The sequence below is a fragment of the Salvelinus alpinus genome, chromosome 3 (assembly GCF_045679555.1).
Source record: "Salvelinus alpinus chromosome 3, SLU_Salpinus.1, whole genome shotgun sequence".
Taxonomy (NCBI): Eukaryota; Metazoa; Chordata; class Actinopteri; order Salmoniformes; family Salmonidae; genus Salvelinus; species Salvelinus alpinus.
Window position 1 is genome coordinate 50,540,384 of NC_092088.1, and position 25,792 is coordinate 50,566,175.

The 25,792-nt window shown below is 40.3% G+C and overlaps 1 protein-coding gene across 1 annotated transcript in view; it reads right to left on the reverse strand.

Annotated features, from left to right (window-relative positions):
- Positions 1 to 5,193: 5,193 nt before the first annotated feature.
- Positions 5,194 to 25,792, reverse strand: part of LOC139570893 (E3 ubiquitin-protein ligase NEURL1-like) — a 71,068-nt gene continuing 50,469 nt past the window's right edge. Inside the window, exons 5-6 of the mRNA XM_071393198.1 lie at positions 9,286 to 9,465; positions 5,194 to 8,822 (exon numbers count right to left, since the gene is read on the reverse strand). Coding sequence (XP_071249299.1) covers positions 8,578 to 8,822; positions 9,286 to 9,465 — 425 coding nt within the window. The 3' untranslated portion in view covers positions 5,194 to 8,577. The remainder of the gene's footprint in view (positions 8,823 to 9,285; positions 9,466 to 25,792) is intronic.

Consider the following 25,792-nt stretch of genomic DNA (forward strand, 5'->3'; position numbering starts at 1 on the left):
TCATCTTATCTGCGAACATAGACAGGGATCTAACTCCTCTAGCTCCACAATGAGATAGGGTGCAGGCCAGGCAGCAGGCTGTTAGCCAGCCTGCCAGCTTAGTGGAGTCTGCCACTAGCACAGTCAGTGTAGTTAGCTCAGCTATCCCCATTGAGACCGTGTCTGTGCCTCGACCTAGGTTGGGCAAAACTAAACATGGCAGTGTTCGCCTTGGCAATCTCACTAGAATAAAGACCTCCTCCATTTCTGCCATTATTGAAAGAGATTGTGATACCTCACATCTCAAAATAGGGTTACTTAATGTTAGATCCCTCACTTCAAAGGCAGTTATAGTCAATGAACTAATCACTTATCATAATCTTGATGTGATTGGCCTGACTGAAACATGGCTTAAGCCTGATGAATTTACTGTGTTAAATGAGGCCTCACCTCCTGGTTACACCAGTGACCATATCCCCCACGCATCCCGCAAAGGTGGAGGTGTTGCTAACATTTATGATAGCAAATTTCAATTTACAAAAAAAAACAATGTTTTCGTCTTTTGAGCTTCTAGTCATAAAATCTATGCAGCCTACTCAATCACTTCTTATAGCTACTGTTTACTAGCCTCACGGGCCATATACAGCGTTCCTCACTGTATTCCTGAATTCCTATTGGACCTTGTAGTCATGGCAGATAATGTTACAATTTTTGGTGACTTTAATATTCACATGGAAAAGTCCACAGACCCACTCCAAAAGGCTTTTGGAGCCATCATCGACTCAGTGGGTTTTGTCCAACATGTCTCCGGACCTACTCACTGCCACAGTCATACTCTGGACCTAGTTTTGTCCCGTGGAATAAATGTTGTGGATCTTAATGTTTTTCCTCATAATCCTGGACTATCGGACCCCAATTTTATTGTGTTTGCAATCGCAACAAATAATCTGCTCAGACCCCAACCATGGATCCTCAAAAGTCGGACAATTCTCGGACAACCCAAAGATTCCTAGATGCCCTTCCAGACTCCCTCCGACTACCCAAGGACGTAAGAGTACAAAAATCAGTTAACCACCGAACTGAGGAACTCAATTTAACCTTACGCAATACCCTAGATGCAGTCGCACCCCTAAAAACAAAAAACATTTGTCATAAGAAACTAGCTCCCTGGTATACAGAAAATACCCGAGCTCTGAAGCAAGCTTCCAGAAAATTTTTACGGAAATGGCGCTACACCAAACTGGAAGTCTTCCGACTAGCTTGGAAAGACAGGACCGTGCAGTATCGAAGAGCCCTCACTGCTGCTCGATCATCCTATTTTTCCAACTTAATTGAGGAAAATAAGAACAGTCCAACATTTATTTTTGATACTGTCTCAAAGCTAACTAAAAAGCAGCATTCCCCAAGAGAGGATGGCTTTCACTTCAGCAGTGATACATTCATGTACTTCTTTGAGGAAATGATCATGATTATTAGAAAGCAAATTACAGACTACTCTTTAAATCTGCGTATTCCTCCAAAGCTCAGTTGTCCTGAGTCTGCACAACTCTGCCAGGACCTAGGATCAAAGGAGACACAAGTTTTTTAGTACTATATCTCTTGACACATTGATGAAAATAATCATGGCCTCTAAACCTTCAAGCTGCAACTTTGAAAAAGTTGTTGCGCAGCCACTCACTGCCTTCCTGAAGACAAACAATGTATACGAAACGCTTCAGTCTGGTTTTAGACCCCATCATAGCACTGAGACTGCACTTGTGAAGGTGGTAAATTACCTTTTAATGACGTCAGACCGAGGCTCTGCATCTGTCCTCGTGCTCCTAGACCTTAGTGCTGCTTTTGATACCATCGATCACCACATTCTTTTGGAGAGATTGGAAACCAAACTTGGTCTACACGGACAAGTTCTAGCCTGGTTTAGATCTTATCTGTCGGAAAGATATCAGTTTGTCTCTGTGGATGGTTTGTCCTCTGACAAATCAACTGTAAATTTCGGTGTTCCTCAAGGCTCCGTTTTAGGACCACTATTGTTTTCACAATATATTTTACCTCTTGGTGATGTCATTCGGAAACATAATATTAACTTTCACTGCTATGCGGATGACACACAGCTGTACATTTCGATGAAACATGGTGAAGCCCCAAAATTGCCCTCCCTGGAAGCCTTTGTTTAAGACATAAGGAAGTGGATGGCTGCAAATGTTCTACTTTTAAACTCAGACAAAACAGGGATGATTGTTCTAGGTCCCAAGAAACAAAGAGATCTTCTGTTGAATCTGACAATTAATCTTCGCTGTACAGTCGTCGCAAATAAAACTGTGAAGGACCTCGGCGTTACTCTGGACCCTGATCCCTCTTTTGACGAACATATCAAGACTGTTTCAAGGACAGCTTTTTTCCATCTACGTAACATTTCAAAAATCAGAAACTTTCTGTCCAAAAATGATGCAAAAACATTTATCCATGCTTTTGTTACTTCTAGGTTAGACTACTGCAATGCTCTACTTTCCGGCTACCCGGATAAAGCAGAAAATAAACTTCAGTTAGTGCTAAATACGGCTGCTAGAATCTTGACTAGAACCAAAAAGTGTGATCATATTACTCCAGTGCTAGCCTCTCTACACTGGCTTCCTTATGAGGCAAGGACTGATTTCAAGGTTTTACTGCTAACCTACAAAGCATTACATGGGCTTGCTCCTACCTATCTTTCCGATTTGGTCCTGCCGTATATACCTACATTTACACTACGGTCACAAGACACAGGCCTCCTTACTGTCCCTAGAATTTCTAAGCAAACAGTTGGAGGCAGGGCTTTCTCCTACAGATCTCCATTTTTATGGAATGGTCTGCCTACCCATGTGAGAGATGCAGACTCGGTCTCAACATTTAAGTCTTTATTGAAGTCGCATCTCCTCAGTAGGTCCTATGATTGAGTGTAGTCTGGCCCAGGAGTGTGAAGGTGAACGGAAAGGCACTGGAGCAACAAACTGCCCTTGCTGTCTCTGCCTGGCCGGTTCCCCTCTCTCCACTGGGATTCTTTGCCTCTAACCCTATTACCGGGGCTGAGTCACTGGCTTATTGGTGCACTTCCATGCCGTCTCTAGGAGGGGTGCGTCACTTGAGTGGGTTGAGTCACTGACGTGATCTTTCTGTCCGGGTTGGCGCCCCCCCTTGGGTTGTGCCGTGGCGGAGATCTTTGTGGGCTATACTCTGCCTTGTCTCAGGATGGTAAATTGGTGGTTGAAGATATCCCTGTAGTGGTGTGGGGGCTGTGCTTTGGAAAAATGGGTGGGGTTATATCCTGCCTGTTTGGCCCTGTCTGGGGGTATCGTCGGACAGGGCCACAGTGTCTCCCGACTTCTCTTGTCTCAGCCTCCAGTATTTATGCTACAGTAGTTTTTGTCGGGGGGCTAGGGTCAGTCTGTTATATCTGGAGTATTTCTCCTGTCTTATCCGGTGTCCTGTGTGAATTTAAGTATGCTCTCTCTAATTTTCTCTCTCTTTCTTTCTCTCTTTCTCTCGGAGGACCAGAGCCCTAGGACCATGCCTCAGGACTACCAGGCCTGATGACTCCTTGCTGTCCCCAGGCCACCTGGCCGTGCTGCTGCTCCAGTTTCAACTGTTCTGCCTGCGGCTATGGAACCCTGACCTGTTCACCGGACGTGCTACCTGTCCCAGACCTGCTGTTTTCAACTCTCTAGAGACAGCAAGAACGGTAGAGATACTCTGAATGATCGGCTATGAAAAGCCATCTGAGATTTAATCCTGAGCCACCCCTCATAGCCTGGTTCCTCTCTAGGTTTCTTCCTAGGTTCTGGCCTTTCTAGGGAGTTTTTCCTAGCCACCGTGCTTCTACACCTGCATTGCTTGCTGTTTGGGGTTTTAGGCTGGGTTTCTGTACAGCACTTTGTGACATCAGCTGATGTAAGAAGGGCTTCATAGATACATTTGATTGATTGTTACAATCCTATATCCTCAAGGGGGCAGCATAAGCACTCCAGAATAGCTCAGTCAAATGTAACTCAAGTCCTTGCTTCAACACAGTCCTTGCTTCAACACCATTAGATTATGGCTTACTTGTTCGATACAGAATTTTGATATCAACATAATTATTTTAAGAGAGCTATGAACCTGGAATTGACAACAGCTTTACATACCAATTTTTTTTTACCAAGGACGTGCTAATGAAATACACCTTTGGAGACTACCACTAGATTTTTGGAGCTCAAATGTCCAACAATTACACTGAATCAACATCGCACAGCTTTGATAAGTGTTTGATAGTGAGACAATATCAATTCAGTTTACTTTCATTCACCAACAACCGCACCCAAAGGGTGGAAAGAAAATTCTGAATATTACTCAAATGTCTGCCGCCAAAACCCTTAACTTACCGGCATGTTTGAATGAGGCCCAGGTTCACTCAGAGGTCTAAATGGAAAGTCCATATGTAGAAAAGAGAGATATACTGTGTCCATGTCAATTTTACACACGGTGGCTGTGTCTCCCCTCACTTTCAGAAACTTGGGCCATGAAAATTGGTTGCCGCTGCTTGTTTCATGTCCAGCCATCACAGGCTCTATTTATGCATATTAGACTGCAGTATAAAACACTAGTGCAGCCAGCCTAGCTAAGGCATGGTAGTAAATAACAGATGATGTTCACTTTGGCCAGGTCTACATGCCTCCGCTCTAAACAGTCTCTGTGTGAGTTATGACTGTTTACTGTAGCCCTCTGCTTTGTTTATCACATGCACAGACTGAAGACCAGAATACTACTGTGCGGCATGATTGTGTATGGATGTTATTTATATCTTTGGAGCATTGCCCTAATGTTGCGGATCTATTTTAATGTTTAAAAGCAAGGAGGGTGTATATATTGATCACTATTAACAAAACTCTATATTGTAGAGTGCACTCAACACATTACATTAGAGATGTAACCAGCAGTTATGAAAACTCAGCTTCGGTACAATCATATGTAACTTGTCTACTAATGGACTAGAAAATCTCAGCATCCCTGCAAGTGTAATAAACATGACAAGTAAGTTGACAAACTGACATTGCTAATATAGCTATAGCGGCTTATGATGCATATTATTTCACGCGTACTGTATGTGTAATGTGTAGGCAAATTAGAGTTTGCCTGGAACTACTTTAACTTAGTTTGAGGTGTTAAAGTCACGTCCATCTGACTCACACAGTGAACATAATGTTGCAAGTCAGAAAAGTATTTTATTATTCATTATTTTACACAGAGGGATGTTTTGACAAAATTATAACTAATCAAAAGTAGTAAGACCAATGACCTGATTTTTGCTTCAAAAATCAATACTTCTACCCTGTCTCATGTGTTTGTACCTTTAAATATTTGGTCCCATTTTATGATTATAGATATTGAATATAAAATAATGGGATGAAGCGATGTGCGTTATGTCCATGTTTCAGTAGAACAACACAATGTTGCAATATAAGATTGAACATTTCTAAAGTTGGAGAGGATGACATTTTTTTATTTAATAGTGTCTTTGGTTGAGACTTGGATAAAAAGTCACGTTTGGCTATGGAAAATCCTATTTCAACCCACACTAGTAGGTCAGTGGAAATTAAACAATAGAAAAAGACCTGTACACTTTGTATTGTGTTGTACAGGATGTCAAAAGAACAAACACAGTGATAATTCATGATATGAAAAAAATATATATATATCATAATCATACAGTACAACACAAAATCATTATCATTATTATAATTGTCTCTGTTAAAATGTATCATGGTTGATCTCTGTATGTCCCAATTTGGTCAGAAAAACTGAACCAGTAGAAAAGTAAAGGTAAACCACTTCTCAAGTGCAAGATTAATCCAGTATTATACAATACAACGACAGAGGCTTGTGTTAAACAGTTTATATTAATAGCGCTGAATAACTTCATACATACAGTACATATTACACACACTCAAATGTTGGCTTTTAAAACACCATATTTTTTACATCAATAGATGGGATGTGTGATTGGACGCAAGTCTTCATTCCCATGTGAGAGTGAACTGGGATAAATATGCACCTGAATATTCATTTGCCTGAACATTTCAGCGTTGTAACTGATCAAAGTTCTCTTCTCCAAAAGGCACACACGAATACTCTTCTATAATATTCAAACTAACATAGTTCCCTTGATCAGTTTCCGTAACAGATGGATGAGATGGCACATTTTGACAGCATGAAAAAAACACCTAAGAAAATGTACATATAATTCAACCTTGTTTTATGAACCTGAAAAGTGGCTTGTACCTGACCATTGTTGTCTTTGAAACATTATAGATTAAAAACACGGTATTAGTATGAAAACTTAATGATTAGATAAATAGTTTGTTTTAAATGATTGCAATGCAAGTCTAGAGCTCACATACTGTGCAACAATAACCAGCTACTGTAGATCCTTGACCTCCACACGTGTGAATACAGTTTCCTGTGTAAACAGTAAAAACACAGGATGAAGGCAAAATATCATACAGAGACTTTCGAACTAAAGAGACAAAATGTGACCAAGATATCCTTTTTCCTTTACCATAATCTCCTTCAACAGCTGTCTCTCTAGCAATTATCCTGGGGACAAGGTTACCTTTACAAGGTTACCTTTAAGTGTTTAGACACATTCTATTATTTTTTTACAATAAAAGTGACTCCAAAATGACACAATACATTATTTACCATTCATTTATATTGGGCACACAATAATCTGAAACAACCTAAACAAACAGAAAATGCATCCAACAAATGTGTAGAGTCACAAGCTTGATGTAGTCATTGCTTGCTATGAATATGGGACCGAATCAACTTTTTGCTACTTCAATACACATAAGTGAATTTGTCCCAATACTTATTTGTCCCCTAAAATGGGAGGACTATGTGCAAAAAGTGCTGTAATTTCTTAACAGTTCACCCGATATGGATGAAAATACCCTCAAATTAAAGCTGACAAGTCTACACCAGAAACCTCACAGTCACTGTATCATTTAAAATCCTGGAGTACAGAGCCAAAACAACAAAACATGCATCACTGTCCCAATACCTTTGGAGCTCACTGTATCTGTTGTTTTTGAGCTAAGGTTTCTGTGCACTAAATGTTGTGCAGACACACACACACACACACAGGACCAAGGTGCCCCTACTACACTATGTCAAAGTCTAAGGTCACGTCTCCCTCACGATAGACTACAAAGAAAATCCTCTATCCACATCCACCTTCCATTACCTTTTATGGTGATTGGCTGACTGCATTCTCACATTTCTCCTGAATGTGATCTTCCTTACACTCTTAGAAAAAATGTGCTATCTAGTACCTGAAAGGGTTATTCGGCTGTTCCCATAAGATAACCCTTTCAATAACCCTTTTTGGTTCCACATAGGGTTCTACATGGAACCCAAAGTGGTTATACCTGGAACCAAAAAGGATTATCTTATGGGGACAGCCGAAGAACCCTTTTGGAGCGTAGTGTCTTTGAGACTGGGTAGAGAATGCATGTAAGGGGTTATTCGTGCAACATAGGCACACAGCTATTTACTATACCCCTTGCTATTCACAGGTAAAATACTTCCTCTGATTACAACATCCCTTTTCCATGGCAATACTCCTTTCTTCTCTAAACTATAAAAAGCTGTCCTCTTCATTCATTAGTCACTTGTCCAAAGGGTATCATTCAACCAGTCAGAACATTGAGAGCGTTACAGATGGAAATGTATTGTACAGACACAATTCTCCAGCTCTCATGATATTGTCTGTGCTGTACAATACATTTCTAACTGCAACATTCTGAATGATAGGTCTAGGGTGCTGATAAAAACATAGATAGTTCCCCCTGCTGCCTTCAAGGCTCGGGAGAGTGAAATGACCTAGCAGCAATGCTATCACCAGTGGGGTGGAAGATGATTGTTTTGCAGTGAGTGAACCAGATCCCTCCTGGTTAAGTCCACCTTCATATGGTGGCGGAGTCCAATCCAGTATCTGGGATATAGTGACACAGTGGAGGCCAGCATTGCCTTTTCCTGTGCATCGTTATAATATCTTTAATGGTCTATCATATACCTGGTACAGGAGAACAGGAGGTTGATGGCAACTTAATTGGGGAGGACAGGATGGTGGTAATGGCTGGAGCAGAATAGGTGGAATGGTATCAAATACATCAAACAAATGGTTTCCATAACATTACCACAAGCCCATGCTCCCCAATTGATGACATTCCATTTACTCCATTCCAGCCATTAGTATAAACCGTCCGCCTCTCAGAAGCCTCCCCTGTAGAGTAGACAGGTCATGGTGAAATGCCAACCCTTTATGCCCCAACATGATTTTCGGACATATTTGACGGTCCAACTGGATGATGCTGAATCTCAGTGTTGCTGAGCCATACTGAGACAGGCCAAACCTACATGCTCCAATAAGACTGAATTATGTCTCTGACGGTCTTTGATGAACAACCTCCTGTAGCTGAGCCATAGGTGACACAGACAGGTCAGCCCTACATGCACTGATAGGCCTCAATGTTTTCTTTGATGATCTCGGTGAATGAGCCACGGTGTTACACAGCCAGGCCGATCCTACGTGCTCCGGTAGGTCTTTATAATGTCTTTGATAGTCCTCCTGCAGATCGGGCAGCAGGCGTTGGCCATCTTCTTCAGTTTGAGGCCACAGGCGTAGCAGAGACACATGTGACCACAGGCGTACAGCACTGTGTCCACCACGTTCTCATAACAGATGGTGCACTCGTCACTCCAAGAGCCCGAGCACACTTGGAAAGTGGGGTATTCTGGGTGGCTGGAGAATGGCGAGCTGGGAGTCGTACCTGGGAGACAATGGCATAGGTTTTAGTGTTAGGTGGATAATTGTCATACCGTATAGCTTGGAAACGGTACTTCTTCTAGTAGGCGTTTTTCAATTTCGTACTAATTATACTGCATCTTCTCTGAAAAGATATCTTCTATGTTTACACTTTGCAGGATATTGAGTCAATATAACTCGTGTTCTTCCTTTTGAGAGGGACTTAACTATAATAAAAGGTATCAGGTTGCTGTGTGACCTTTTGTGCAATATACATATCACATTTCCAGCCTATTGCGGTCAAAAGAAATTCTCAACAAATACGTTAAATGCAGCTAATGTTGCCCTTCTTGGTCACATTCCTGCCATAAACAAAGGTGGAAAACGATAGACAGCAAGAGATAGAGAGGAGGGAGAAGAGAAAAATAAAACACCGGGATAACATCTAACCTGGTGAGTGACATGGTAGTAATGGAAAGAGGGTTCACCTGTGGAGCTGCTGAAGGCTGGTGGGAAGCTGGCATTGAGGCTGGTGTTGAGGTTGATGTTCAGGTTGGAGTTGGGGTTGGGCTCGGAGCTGTCGCTGCAGCGCAGTGTTGGGGTGTTAGGGGTGCAGGATGGGGAGCTGGGAATTGACTGCCCCTCAGGGTCTGCATTCAAAGACGAGCCTGAGGGCACAGAGAAGCACTGTGTCACATACAAACTGCTCTGAACTCATGTACAGTTCATTCAGAAACTATTCAGACCCCTTCCTTTTTCACATTTTGTTATGTTACAGACTTTTAAAATGTTTTACTCAATAAAAAAAAATCCTCAATCTATACACAATACCCCATAATGACAAAGTAAAAATAGGTTTAGACTTTTTTGCATATTTATAAAACATTAAAAAGATACGTTTTTTTTTTAACATAAGTATTCAGACCCTTTCCTATGAGACTCAACATTTTGCTCAGGTGCATCCTGTTTCCATTGATCAACCTTGAGATGTTTCTACAACTTGATTGGAGTCCATCGGTGGTAAATTCAATTGATTGGACATGATTTGGAAAGGCACACACCTGTCTACATCAGGTCCCACAGTTGACAGTGCATGTCAGAGGATACATGGATAGCATACGATCTATGATTGTGTGCTATCCATTTATGTTTTTTATATGTTCTATTTACAGTTGAAGTCGGAAGTTTACATACACCTTAGCCAAATACATTTAAACTCAGTTTTTCACAATTCTTGACATTGTGAAATGTCAAATTCCCTGTCTTAGGTTAGTTAGGATCATCACTTTATTTTAAGAATGTGAAATGTCAGAATAATAGTAGAGTGAATGATTTATTTCAGCTTTTATTTCTTTCATCACATTCCCAGTGGGTCAGAAGTTTGCATACACTCAATAAGTATTTGGTAGCTTTGCCTTTAAATTGTTTAACTTGGGTCAAACGTTTCGGGTAGCCTTCCACAAGCTTCCCACAATAAGTAGGGTGAATTTTGGCCCATTCTTCCTGACAGAGCTGGTGTAACTGAGTCAGGTTTGTAGGCCTCCTTGCTCGCACATGCTTTTTCAGTTCTGCCCACACATTTTCTATAGGATTGAGGTGATGGCCACTCCGATACCTTGACTTTGTTGTCCTTAAGCCTATGCTTGGGGTCATTGTTCATTTGGAAGACTCATTTGCGACCAAGCTTTAACTTCCTGACTGATGTCTTGAGATGTTGCTTCAATATATACACATAATTTTCCTTCTTCATGAGCCATCTATTTTGTGAAGTGCACAAGTCCCTCCTGCAGCAAAGCACCCCCACAACATTAATCCTTTTACTAGGATTACATTTCAGGAATTGTGAAAAACTGAGATTAAATGCATTTGGTTAAGGTGTATGGAAACTTCCGAAATCAACTATATATCTCCATAAATCAGACTATGACCCCTGACTCTCATACCGAACTTTAACCCCTAACTTTAACCCCTAGCCTAGCTAACGTTAACCACCTAGCTAACGTTAGCCACTAGAAAATCGTGTACTGGACACAAATGTGTTATGAAGAAATCATGTGGTAGACACAAATTGGAATAAGTAATTTGTGTCTATTTTATGATAATCTCTGATAGTGTGTTGGCTATATTGTAGATTAATTATATCACATTGCATTGTATGGCCCCCTCTAAAGTTGTTTGTTTATATATACACAGTACCTGTCAAAAATGTGGACACCTGCTCATTCCAGGGTTTTTTCTTTGTTTTCTATTTTCTACATTTTAGAATAACAGTGAAGACATCAAAACTATGAAATAACACATATGGAATCATGTAGTATCCAAAAAAGTGTTAAACAAATCAAAATATGTTTTATATTTGAGATTCTTCAAAGTAGCCACCCTTTGCCTTGATGACAGCTTGCACTCTTGGCATTCTCTCAACCAGCTTCCTGAGGTAGTCACCTGTAATGCATTTCAATTAACAGATGTGCCTTGTGAAAAGTTTCTTTAATTTATTTCCTTCTTTAGGCGTTTGAGACAATCAGTTGTGTCCCCGGATCCCAGTCTACAGTATGTATGGTTGCATTTGTGTGCGTCTATAAGTGAATCAGGAGCCCTTGAGTTATTGTAGTCTCACCAAGAAGTGCCCCTCCCCCCCACCTCCATATTTACAATCCCACTGGCTATGGCAGTGTCTGTCCTGTGCCATATCCATCCATTCTGAACAGCAGCACCGGCAGCCCTATTTGGCATCAGCCCTCCTATTGGCATCAGAGGAGAATAGCTATGACATTTCCAAATCCACAGACCTAGTAGGCTATATCTGAATGGCACAAAAACATTTTAGTTTACACACAGGACTGTAAAGTGCAACCATTTTGGTTGCATATGCTCCTAAATACTATACTGTGCGACCCGACATTTTATTTTGGGAACACCGTGCATCTTCAAAAATAATCAACCAGGTAATCATTTTTGTAATGATTCGGCTTCATTGTACCATTGTTTTTGAGTGACCTATAGAGATAAAAATAAAATAAAAGCGAGTACAGATTCATTACTTTCATGGTTGCACCATTAATACAGCAAAAACAGATGGTTTTTAGCACAAACTGTTGCAATGTTTTTTTCTTTCTTACATTCATAAACCATTTCACGGGCTGTTCCAAAACCACTCATAGGCATTTGTTTACACCTTGTTCAGTCATGTAACATTATTCGCTAACTAACAACCTGGTTACTCAAGTACCAGTATAACCAAATGTTTAGGAGAAAAGAAAGAAAGGAAAAGGGATAGCAAAGATAGTACAGTATGAACAGTGTGGGGATAGCTTCTTCAGGAAATCAATGATTATATCATAGCAATGAACTGAACTCTCTTAAGGAGACAGTGTACAATTTTCTATGTAATGCATCTAAATAGGTAGTGCTTTTACACAATGTAGAAACTTAATATTCCACAAACGACTGTAATCTCAATGACAGGTTTTTGTATCAACATTTTAGCCTTTTATAATAAACAAAGGGCTTTACAGGGTGAAAATATGAGTTTATAGGGTACAAAATAAGCTAGAAATCCATATAGGCCCAATATAGACTATATCTAAATCAATTTTTAAAAATCTATAATTTTATGGTGGTTCTAACTTTTACGTTGAGAGCAACAGTACCACCAATAAGATGTTTTAATTTAGAAACCTGTTTAAACATAACAATGTCTGCCATAAAACTCCTCCACTGGTATCTCTTATGTGCCAAATGAAACAACACTGTCAATTTGCAAGCAGTAAGCATACACAACCCACACATTACCCCATTTGTTCCCTATTTTTATATCCCGTACCCTAAGTCTCCCTGAAATGGAAAAGATACCTGACCTCACTCCCTAAGGTGAAAAATAACTGCAACAGCTGTACTTCACTCAACGAGACCCGCCATTTCTTTTAAAGAAAGTTTGAAACACATTCTCGTAAACCCTATTGCTATGACAATAATGTACATAATCGAGTGCAAAACTGAGCGGCTCTGATACAATAGAGCCTTGACAATGGGGTGCTCCTATACGTTCCCATCTCTCTCTAGTTGGACCACCCTTACTGGCGGGGTCTCAGTTTCAATCTACATAGATTATTACATCCAAATTATTGTGGAGCTCCTGCACCTAAATACAAACAGTACCGGCACCCAACATGAATACCGGCACCTATTTCAGTCCAAGTCAAGCACTTGTTTATTGTTATGTATCAACCAAGGTTACACTCAAACATGTTTGGTTTCAAGTGGATCAATGTAAAGTTTGCAGATATGCAGTATCTTCTTTAAAAAGTGTGAACCACATACATCACTAGCATTTCTAGCAACAAGTACAGTGACATTGTGGTAGAGTACTATAATTACACAAGTTTGCTTGCAAGTGTCCTCATATGAGCATTATCTACTTAACGTGACCTGTGTGACAGACCGGCTGCACAGCTGTCTGGTAACATCCTGGTCACCTCTAATAGGAGATCATACAGACAGATACCCTTCATGTCTATTCATAAACCCTTTCATCCAGGACAGGGTTCAGATCCTGCCATCATATGAATGAATTCCTGGCCCCTCTATCTGGAATGGACAACATCTGAGGGCCTAAGACTATGCAATGCAGCTGGGGATGTCTGCATGTGGCCCCGGCTAAATCCACTGTGGTTCAGTGTTTCCCAACTCCAGTCCTTGAGTACCCCGGACAGTACAGTTTTGTTGTAGCCCTGGGAAAGCACACCTGATTTAACTTGTCAACTAATCATCAAGCCCTCAATGAGATGAGTAAAGTAAGTTTGTCTGGGGCAACAACAAAAATGTGCTGTTGGGGGTACGCAAAGACTGGAGTTGGGAAACACTGATGTAGTGTATGCACAGCGCCTTTCACCACAACCTTGTCAGATCTCAGTTGATAGAGCAAGGTTCTTACAATGCCAGGATAGTAGGTTCGATTCCCGGGACCACCCATATATATGTAAAACATTTATATGCGCATGACTGAGTCAATTTGATAAGAGTGTGTGCTAAATGGCATTATATTATATATTATTTGAAGTTTGCCACTGTACAAACACGAGAAATTAAGATATTCACACACCATGATCATGCAAATGTGATGGACTCCCATCTGCTTCATTTCACAGATCCAACAACACACGACCATGGACAAGAACCACTTTCAGAGTTGGCTGTAGGTTTCCACGGCAACACGTAGCATGTGGAGACAGTGTGTAGGTGGAGAGAAACGTCACATCTGCCCTCCCCACAGCTGGAGTGGGTAATGGGGAAGCGATGTCAGAGTCATAAGAGGGGAGAGAGAAAGAAAGAAGAGGTAGAGAAAGAGAGAGGAGGTAGAGAGTGGCGGCCAGCGTTAGGAGAGTAAGGCGTGGGTGAAAACCGTGACGTCTGAATGCGAGACGCAATTATATTTTCATTATGCATATGTAGGGAATCATAAGCAGCTAGCAGAGCCCCCCCTGATAGATGATGACACTTTCTGATGCTGTTCCTGGGCCCATGCAGGACAGAAATAACCCACTCAACCCAGGAGAGGAGAGTGGAAAAGATAGGAGACACAAACTAACCTCGCAATATCAAAGCAGTTCCATCAGTTCCTTCACATTTTTTGTTTAATTTGTCTTTGAAGACCTTGCAATATTGTTGTCAAACACTATGCTAACATAGTTAAACAAATTGAAACACAATCATTCTCAACAACAAGTTGGTCAGAAAACAAAGCCTACCAGGGGAACAGGTTGTTCAGGACATGATGACAAATAACCTGGCCTCAACGGAGCTTGTTAACAAAACAATAGAGCACACACACACATATGTGCTTACAAGCTATTTTCTGCAATATAGAAATGTTCATATCAAAATAATAAATTGCCTAAAGATTAGAGGTCGACCGATTAATCGGAATTGCCGATTAATTAGGGCCGATTTCAAGTTATCATTTATTTTTTTAATATATATATTTTTTTTTACACACCTTTATTTAACTAGGCAAGTCAGTTAAGAACACATTCTTATTTTCAATGACGGCCTAGGAACGGTGGGTTAACTGCCTTGTTCAGGGGCAGAACGACAGATTTTTACCTTGTCAGCTCGGGGATTCGTTTTTGCAACCTTCCGGTTACTAGTCCAACACTCTAACCACCTGCCTTACATTGCACTCCACGAGGAGCCTGCGTGGCAGGCTGACTACCTGTTACGCGAGGGCCGTAAGAAGCCAAGGTAAGTTGCTAGCTAGCATTAAACTTATCTTATAAAAAACAATCAATCTTAACATAATCACTAGTTAACTACACATGGTTGATGATATTACTAGTTTATCTAGCGTGTCCTGCGTTGCATATAATCGATGCGGTGCCTGTTAATTTCTCATTGAATCACAGCCTACTTCGACAAACGGGTGATGATTTAACAAGCGCATTTGCGAAAAAAGCACTGTCGTTGCACCAATGTACCTAACCATAAACATCAATGCCTTTCTTTAAAATCAATACACAAGTATATATTTTTTAACCGGCATATTTAGTTAATATTGCCTGCTAACATGTTGTTTTCTTATAACTAGGGAAATTGTCACTTCTCTTGCGTTCCGTGCAAGCAGTCAGGGTATATGCAGCAGTTTGGGCCGCCTGGCTCATTGCGAACTGTGTGAAGTCCATTTTTGTACATAATTATGACATAACATTGAAGGTTGTACAATGAAACAGCAATATTTAGACTTAGGGATGTCATCCGTTAGATAAAATACGGAACGGTTCCGTATTTCACTGAAAGAATAAACGTTTTATTTTCGAAATGATAGTTTCCGGATTTGACCATATTAATGACCTAAGGCTCGTATTTCTGTGTGTTATCATGTTATAATTAAGTCTGATTTGATATTTGATAGAGCAGTCTGACTGAGCAGCAGCAAGCTCGTAAGCATTCATTCAAATAGCACTTTCGTGCGTATGCCAGCAGCTCTTCGCAATGCTTCAGGCATTGCGCTGTTTATAACTTCAAGCCTATCAACTCCCGAGATTAGACTGGTGTAACCGATGAGAAATGGCTAGCTAGTTAGGGGGGGGGGGGGGGGGGGTGAATAGCATTTCAAACGTCACTCGCTCTGAGACTTGGAGTAGTTGTTCCCCTTGCTCTGCATGGGTAACGCTGCTTCGAGGGTGGCTGTTGTTGATGTGTTCCTGGTTCGAGCCCAGGTAGGGGCGAGGAGAGGGACGGAAGCTATACTGTTACATTGGCAATACTAAAGTGCCTATAAGAACATCCAATAGTCAAAGGTATATGAAATACAAGTGGTACAGAGAGAAATAGTCCTATAATTCCTATAATAACCTCAACCTAAAACTTCTTATCTGGGAATATTGAAGACTCATGTTAAAAGGAACCACCAGCTTTCATATGTTCTCAATGTCTGAGCAAGGAACTTAAACGTTAGCTTTTTTACATGGCACATATTGCACTTTTACTTTCTTCTCCAACACTTTGTTTTTGCATTATTTAAACCAAATTGAACATGTTTCATTATTTATTTGAGGCTAAATTGTATTATATTAAGTAAAAATAAAAGTGTTCATTCAGTATTGTTGTAATTGTCATTAGTACAAATAAATAAATACATAAAAAAAAAAAAAAGTCAGATTAATCGGTATCGGCTTTTTTTGGTCCTCCAATAATCGGTATCGGTGTTGAAAAATCTTAATCGGTCGACCTCTACTAAAGATGCAAGGCTCTGTAAAAAATATATATCAAAAAATATATATAGTATCAAAGCCATGAACATCTAGTACTAAACATGCTTGCAAACCAGAAAAATATGTAGGCCTACATCTTAGAGTTCTGATTTGTTTCAACTTGTAAAACACCTTCAAAGTAATTTCTCTGTGTAGAACATTGTAGTTTGCTTAAATTCCAGGCCCTAGAATCCACTTACAAACAGGAGAATCACTGCAAATATGATCCCAAATTCCACATGCAGCTTGTCATTAATTCTCCATTTGCAACAGCACCCTTCCCTGTCAGCTATGATTTATGACATGTTATTCTAGTGTTTATTTATCATGGGTTGGTCCTATAATCACCCTGTTGCCTCTAATACATGGGACTGGCAACTCAATACCAAAAAGTGGGAGCTGTATTCAATCAAGACAGGTTTTTCCCCCCTAAGGCCTCCTCATCCAGCTAACGTTGTCATGGTGTGTAAAGACTGGGCATGATGTGTCTGCACCTGAGAGGACTTACAGCTAGGGAATGAGTGTGTACGGTCATTAGTGGTGTGTGTGTGTGTGTGTCTGTGTTCCTGCATGCACACAGACACATTCACAGTTCAAGCAGGCAGAAATACAGCCAGTATGAAGATTTCGCATCAGTCTGACGAGTTTTGCAGAGGGCAAGGAAGGCATATATTAACCCCCGCTGTACCAAACCAAATGCTTGGCTAGAAGCAAGGGGAAATAATGTGCGAGTTGAGATAAGAGATTATTTGGTAGTGTACCTGTGACGGCCAATACAATACGGCTTGGAACACTGCTTGTCCAATCAGCATCCATGATGGAAAATGATCACATATGCCTTTACAATCTTTTATGTCCAACAATGAAGATTCAAATACACATTTTTGTGCTCCGAAAACAGAATAAAACCACCCGTGGGTCAAATTCAACCCACAGGCCGCCAGTTGGGGAACCCTGATACACAGTTAAGTTAGTTCCTACAGCATGACCGGGAGAAGTACAGTAGGTGAGGACAAATTTAAGATTAGAGACGTTATGATAAACGTGTGGCAGAAGAGGTGGGACAGCAAGCCCAAGGGCCGGAATTTCAATGTCCTAGGCATTCAGTTGCGCCTAGGACATTGTACTGGTCATCACATTTGGTAGGCAAGCATGTGAATGGTTTGTGTGCGGAGTATATGGTTGATGAAACAGTAAAGCATGTGTTGAAAGTACCGATATGTGGAAGAGAAGGAAATATTGTTGTGTAGGGTTATTGAGGTTGGACAGGAATAGGAGGGTGGAAGGGATTTGGGGGATGGGGGAGGATTTGTTAGACGTAAGTAGGGCTCTTTTATTTTCTTAGTAGAACAGGATTAGGTCGGAGGGTTTAGTTTTTCATAATGTTTGTTTCTTTATTGATTCATCTGTACGTTATGATTGACTACAGCAGGTGGCGGAAAGCACCTCTAACGTTTGTTTGAGGAACGCCATAATACCATAGAAGACAACGACCGGGAAAACTTTTGCGTAGCGACATCATCGTAAGAGATTGGATTATTGTACCAGTGTTGAATATCTAAACTGAAATAGCTAACAAGCTATTATGTTAATAAGGTATGAATTATTTAAAAGTTGTTGCTTTGTTTGTTGAAACTGTCACTGGGCAGTGACGCTGTTAGCTAGCTAACGTCAAACAGACCAAAGGGGACATTGTTTTTTTTTGCAGATCATTCTATGCAACGTTCTGTTTGAGTCTAACAACGTTAGACGTTGAACATACCTAACTAGCTAGCTAGTACCTAACATTTGAACATTGATAGCTAACTAGCTCCCGGACCGAAGGGGATATCCTGTTAGCTGACATTACCAATAATAGTTTATCCTGTCAGCGAACACTTCTAGGCACTAAAAGTTATGACGCTAGATACCTACCCAGTTAATTAGCTAACGTAAACTCACCCCATTCCGTACAAATGTGCGTAACCGTGACATTCAAACGAGGCTACAAAGAAAACTAATGGGACTGTAGCGACTGTGTTGACTTCAAAATCGGGGGTGTGAACTAGGTTTCTATTCAAGCGTTGATCGACATGGTAATGGCTCTATAGTATTGGAGAAAATTTGAAAAAACTGAACCTCCGTTACATCTTGACGTGTCATGTCGTAACGTACAGCAAGCATAAAGCAACTATTTCTGTCTTACAATCTCTCTCCACCAGGTGTAGCACTTCTCTCATCGTTTAAAAACAAGAAATGGACAGTGACGGGGGTAAGGGGGGGATACCTAGTCATTTTTTTCATCATCATTGCATGCGATCATCATTCTCAAAGCTGCTGTTTACTTCTAAGATCACTTTAGCACCGCCCTAAAAACCCGATTCAAATTCGACACAAACCTTCAAATAGGTATGTAATGACACATTATATAAACTCTTTATAGTGTTTTATTTACATTTTAGAGGCGATAAGGTGATAAGTTGGACAGATCGAGACATCTGTCGACATCTGTCCTTCTCACTATCACGCATTAGTTTCGCTTCCCCACCCACCATTTTTAAAAAGACCCGACGGGGCTCATTGCCTGCTTGAATTATGCGGAAACGGGCAGTGTTAAGGTCATGTCATCGATTTTGTTGGAACGGGGAGAAATTGTGCTTTACACTGGTATTGACATTACAGTTGATCTGGAAGTATTACGTTTTTGGGACGCTAAAATAAGGGCAATTGTACGGACCAAGGCGATGTACGAATTTACGTGAGTTTACATGAGCTATTTATGACTATGCCAGAAATAGTCATATCTGGCTATACATTGCTTTGACCTAGTTAGCTAGTTAATGTTATCATTCAGAGAGACATTCAAGGTCTTACCCTAGATACAATTCCTAGCTAGTTATCTAACGCTAGCTGTATACAGCAGAGTTGCCAGGCCTTGATGAGTAGAATAACTAACTAGCTAGCTAATAAACGTTAGTATTTGAAACCATCCAGTCCTATGATTAATGTCTATAATTTACAAAGCATTATTTTGTTTCTGGCAGTCACACAATATGACATTTAAATTTTTATTTTTTATTTTTTTTAAATGTATATATATATATATATATATATACACACACACACACACACATCATTTGAAAATACAGTACAACCTCAATCAAAGTAAGTACAGAATAACCATCTTTTTTTGTACATTTACCATTTTCTCAATATTGTAATAACATGATGTTCTACTGGAAACTTGTATCTATGTACGTGGGTGTGTGTGTAATAATGTGTACATCTCCCACCAATGTGACACCCCCAGGTGTGATCCTCTCTTTGAGAAGGAGGTGACCCGCTACATCCCTTGCTACATGGAGGAGATTGGGTATTTGACCAATCACAGGAGGAGAGGAAGAGGATAAGCATAGGCTACAACCTGCTGTCAGACTGTTACCAGGATTGTGTGTGTGGATGTTTTTTTTTCATCTCATCTCTCACTGATCATTTCTGTCATGCCCTGATCTCTCATTCCCCCACCCCTTTCTATCTCCCCCTTTTCTCCTCTCTCCCAGTGTGAAGGTTGTGTATAATGAGTTCCACAGCACTCATGGCCATCAATGAGCAGGACAAACTGCACTGGTGGAAGAACACCCACAGACCGGGCATATCCACTGACTGGCATCAGTTCCAGGTGCAACACAAAACACACACAGCAGGCTAATGGAAGTTAATACATCTTCTTGCCACTAGGGGGGTGCCATTTCGACATAGTCCAAATTCGTCTCCAAATTAAACTGCCTCGTACTCAATTCTTGCTCGTACAATATGCATATTATTATTACTATTGGATAGAAAACACTCTCTAGTTTCTAAAACCATTTGAATTATGTCTGTGGGTGAAACAGAACTCGACTTAGAGCAATTTTCCTATGTGTATGTCAGAATTCAGAATTGTACTGGCTGCTCTGAGACCTGTGTATTAATTTGCCTGTCCTCTATTGGTTGAGATGCACTGCATACGCCTTCCCCTGGGAGTCAGCGAATAGGGAGACTTGAAATGGACTCTCTGCGTAGTCCCCAAAGGTTATAAATTGAATTGGAATCACGGTGGCCAATCTTTTGGATCTTCGCTCGGGCGCAAAGAGGAGCCTTGCGTATCGTTGTGGAAGCTCTGGTTTTAGCTCCTTAGATAATTCCGGTCATGTTTTTATTCGATATAAGCTTTAAAGACATCATAATCTTGTTATTTTGAACCAAATTATTTCAGTTTATATCAGTTTATTGCGATTTTCTGGCATTTCTTTGTGACGCACTTTCAAGAGTTGAACACTTTCCCTGTACATGCCAAACGTTAGTGGCCATTTCGACAGGACAAGAGGACATCTTTCGACCAAAAGACGATTAGACCGGAGAAAGGACACATTGCCCAAGATTCTGATGGAAGCTCAGCTAATAGTAAGAACTATTTATGCTGATAAATCGTTGTTCTGTTGAAAAATGTTAAACGTATAAGCTGCCATTTTTTTGGGGGTAGCTTCGCTTTGGCGCAACTTGTATTGCGCAGTAAGGTTAATTTAAAAAATGTAATTCAGCGATTGCATTAAGAACTAATTTGTCTTTCAAATGCTGTCCACGCTGTATTTTTTAGTCAAGTTTATGATTATTTAATGATTAGACTAAGTCACTCTCCAAGATGGCGCCCGACATTTTCTGCCCAGTTTAGCTACTTTTCTCATTGTATAACCACAATTTTTGTGGCTAAATATGCACATTTTCGAACAAACTCTATATGCATTGTGTAATATGATGTTACAGGACTGTCATCTGAAGAATTCTGAGAAGGTTAGTGAAAAAATTAATATATTTTGGTGGCGATAACGTTATCGCCCCCTTTGCCTTGATTTAATGCTGGGGTGATGTTAGCTCATGTGGTATGCTAATATAACGATATATTGTGTTTTCGCTGTAAAACACTTAGAAAATCTGAAATATTGTCTGGATTCACAAGATCTGTGTCTTTCGATTGCTGTAGGCTGTGTATTTTTCAGAAATGTTTTAGGATGAGTATTTTGGTAATTGACGTCGGTCTCTGTAATTATTCCGGCTGCTTCCAACGCTATTTCAGATTGCAGCTGCAATGTACAACTGTGATTTATACCTGAAAAATGCAAATTTTTCTAAAAAAACATATCCTATACCATAAATATGTTATCAGACTGTCATCTTATGAAGTTGTTTCTTGGTTAGTGGCTATATATATCTTTATTTAGTCGAATTAGTGATAGCTACTGATGCAGGAAAAAAATGGTGGAGAAAAAAAGTTGTGTCTTTTGCTATCGTGGTTAGCTAATAGATTTACATATTGTGTCTTCCCTGTAAAACACTTAGAAAATCTGAAATATTGTCTGGATTCACAAGATCTGTGTCTTTCGATTGCTGTAGGCTGTGTATTTTTCAGAAATGTTTTAGGATGAGTATTTTGGTAATTGACGTCGGTCTCTGTAATTATTCCGGCTGCTTCCAATGCTATTTCTGATTGCAGCTGCAATGTACAACTATGATTTATACCTGAAAAATGCAAATTTTTCTAAAAAAACATATCCTATACCATAAATATGTTATCAGACTGTCATCTTATGAAGTTGTTTCTTGGTTAGTGGCTATATATATCTTTATTTAGTCGAATTAGTGATAGCTACTGATGCAGGAAAAAAATGGTGGACAAAAAAAAGTTGTGTCTTTTGCTATGGTGGTTAGCTAATAGAAATACATATTTTGTCTTCCCTGTAAAACATTTAAAAAATCGGAAATGATGGCTGGATTCACAAGATCTGTATCTTTCATTTGGTGTCTTGGACTTGTGATTTCATGAACATTTGATTATATGATATCCCTGTCGCTTTAGGCTAGGCTATGCTAGTCAGCTTTTTTGATGGGGGGGATCCCGGATCCGGGTTTGTGACTCTATAAAGGTTAATGGGGCCTACTGGAGTGTACTGTAATATGGGATGATGTAAAATTGTGCCCCTTTGTTATAGTCTGAGTTTGTTCAATGTAGTGAACAGTGTTACAAGCTAATGTAGCTAATGTGACCATTATTCGAGACTGCTAGAGGGTAATATACTGGACCGGTTTGCCTTGTTGTGGGCATCAGAAAAGAAAATAAATAAAATTGAAAACTGTCAAGGCACAGAAAGGCCGCACAATAGAGGTGAGCATGTCTCCATCTGTCTTTGACATCATGCTACAGAACAACTCTATCTCAGTGATGCTAAAGGCCTTTGCCTGTACGTCAGATTCAGTGTTTTACCATTATCACGTCACACGTATCATCCTGGCCAAATCATGCAGTCTGCAAAGGCCTGAAGGACTTAAGAGTCTTTCAGTACTCACCATCTCAATATGATGAATCATCAATTCCTAATTACTGATTGGTTTGTAGATAGTGGTATGTCTCCTCTGTGTCTGTATGTGTGTGAATGAATGACACAGCGATAAGCTTGTTGGGGGTGACTGGGAGCACAGTGCTGTAGCGGTGGGACAGAGAAGACGGCAACAGAGAGCAGACCTGCCAACATGCACGCATTTTGCGTAACAACTACGCAATTCTCTGTCCATGTATGCAGGTACAAGATCTGAGTTAAAGTACGCAGAAATAAATAGTCTGATTTTTAACATTTTTTTAAATCAAAAATAAATCCACTGAGCAAATCTAACATCCCGATTCTCGAGCTGCAACACAGACATATACAGAGTTTGTGTCAACGTACATGGAGATTAATACATCATAATTCGACGTCGTTACCCCGTGTCTGCCCCTCCTGTTTGTTGAGATGCTGAGTTTGCCGACTGTCAGCTGTACGTAAAAACATGGACAAATCCCTTTTTCGACTTTGTGTTGTGGAAAGGTAAACACTAATTGTTTCAAGCTAACATAAATTGGACATTCAGTGGGCTCTATGGTACCTGCAGCTCACTCGCATTTGTTTGTGAAAGAAATTAAATGCAAATACTAAAAATAATTGGTCACATTTGTGCGAGTATGATATACATTCAATTCTGCGTCCCATTAGTTGTATTTTCCACGTAACATTACGAGAACCAAGCAACCTGATAGACTATTATGATCCACGTCCTCAAAAAGCATTACAAAAGTATAATACAAAATAAATAAACATCTTGGCATTAAATGGAGTCGGGAGTTTAGAAGACTGCGCGATGAAGAATGAATGTGTGTCCAGTATTAGCTATAGAGGCAATGCTTCTATAGACTCACAAACAGCGCGCGCATGAACGTGCGGGGGGAACCCCAATTTCGGAGGAGTTGAATCTCCAATTTACCGCGCGTGTCTGGTACTCTAAAAAGTTGAACAAGTTTGGCAGGTCTGAGAGAGAGTTTCGTCCTAAGCCCGATAGTTTGATCAGCTCTGAGTTCAACTTGAGATAACCAGTACCATGAAAGTAGCTCACCTTTTAGCCAGGTACATTTCTATGGCACCAAATCCTTCAGAACTAACCTGCTCTTGGACAGGCTAACTCAAGGCTAACTCCACTTACCCTGAATGAAATGACTGAGCCAAGAGTTGAAGACCAATTCAATCAGATACCCTTCCTCTCACAAAGATTGTGTCATCATCCCCTTTATTTGAGGAAGGCTGATTAAATATTTGAATCATCAAATGTTAATATTGCACATTTAGTAGGGACAGCATTTGCTTGCCAAACTGCACATTTTTCACGTGATTGTATTTTGAAATTTGCAAAAGCCAAACTTACAGCCGCAACCAACCATAGCAGTTCCCATTCAAGTGAAGACATTGCTAAAGTGTACCCCTTTGGGTCCCCAGGACTAGGATTAAGAAATGCCATTCTATTCAGACTAATTGGATTCCCCACCTCACCTCTCGCTGGCTACCGTATGTAGACATGATCCAACTCCGTGAACACATTGACTATAATTCAATGTATGTGTGTTACGTGTACACGTTTGCTTTCTTTGCCATCCACAATAATGTAGGTTAGATATGACAGCACTGCATAGCTAAGAAGTTTCAGTGTTGCTACAGTTTGCAAACAAAGTAATTGTGACACTATTTATGTTTTTCAGGTGATCATGGTGACAGTCTTATCATAGAGATGTGCAACTCTGGTCGTCAGAATGACATTTAATATTAGCTGGTGCTGGGGAAAAAGTGTAACACCAATCAGGCCCTTGAGGGCTGGAGTACCACGAAGAGGATCGAGATGTAATCAACAGACTTTACTTAAGATCCAGCATGATCTGATACAGGGCTCTTTTGGAGAGTTAGTCTTGTATGTAGTGTATGCTGAGGGTCAATGTTGTCAAGGTAAAACGAGTAAGCGAGCAAGCTAGCCAACTTGTTCTATAGCTGGGTTGCTCGGACAAGACGTGAACCCAGGACTGTATCGCATTAGTGGAAAGCAAGACTTCTCAGGGCAGGTTTGCCAGTTTTGACTAGCAGAAGTAACTTTTCGTAGCACAGGTTAAGATAATTATCCTAAGCTACTGCTTAAGTTAACGTGGAAGGTTGGGAGTTAATAAAAGGGTTAGGGTTACCTAAAATGCTACAATTGTTCCCGACGCAACTCGAACATATCTAGCTACAACCAGGCCTACCCTGAGAACAGTCTTGGTTTCAACTAATGCAATGCAGAGAACCCGGGAGCCTATCTAACGTAAAAATGTGAACTAACGAAACAGATACAATTTCAATAAAGGCTGTCTGGCTTGAATTCAATTTTGAATATGGCTTAGAACAAATATATTGAGCGTTAATGTTGTTGGGATATAAAGTTAGCTAGCTAGCAAAAAATGTGTAGCTAGCTATTGTTGCTAAGATACAAGAGTGTGGATATTTTGGAAGTTTTGCATCACAGCTCAGTACCTAGAACAGATAGATCCCCCAATGAGGACATGCTGCATTTCTCACTATGAATGAGACTAGGATCTGTAAATTTATTCTGTCTGTTTTAGTCCCCATGTAATTATTTAGCGTTCCTTCATTGTTTGCTGTAAATGATAGCGAAAATAGTTTTTTTTATTAAATCAACAACAACTTTCTCAAATATTCAAATAGAAGTGGTCATAATTAATCGTTCTCTGTGATTTGAGTGTCACTGTTGACAACTTTGTGGAATTTCTCAAAGGCCATTTCAAAAAGTGCCTATTGGTTAATGCAAATAAATGCAACCCCCCTTTTTTTGCAAGAAAACTAGCTGACCGATCTCGGTGCCATCTGGTGACAAAATGGGAAGGAAG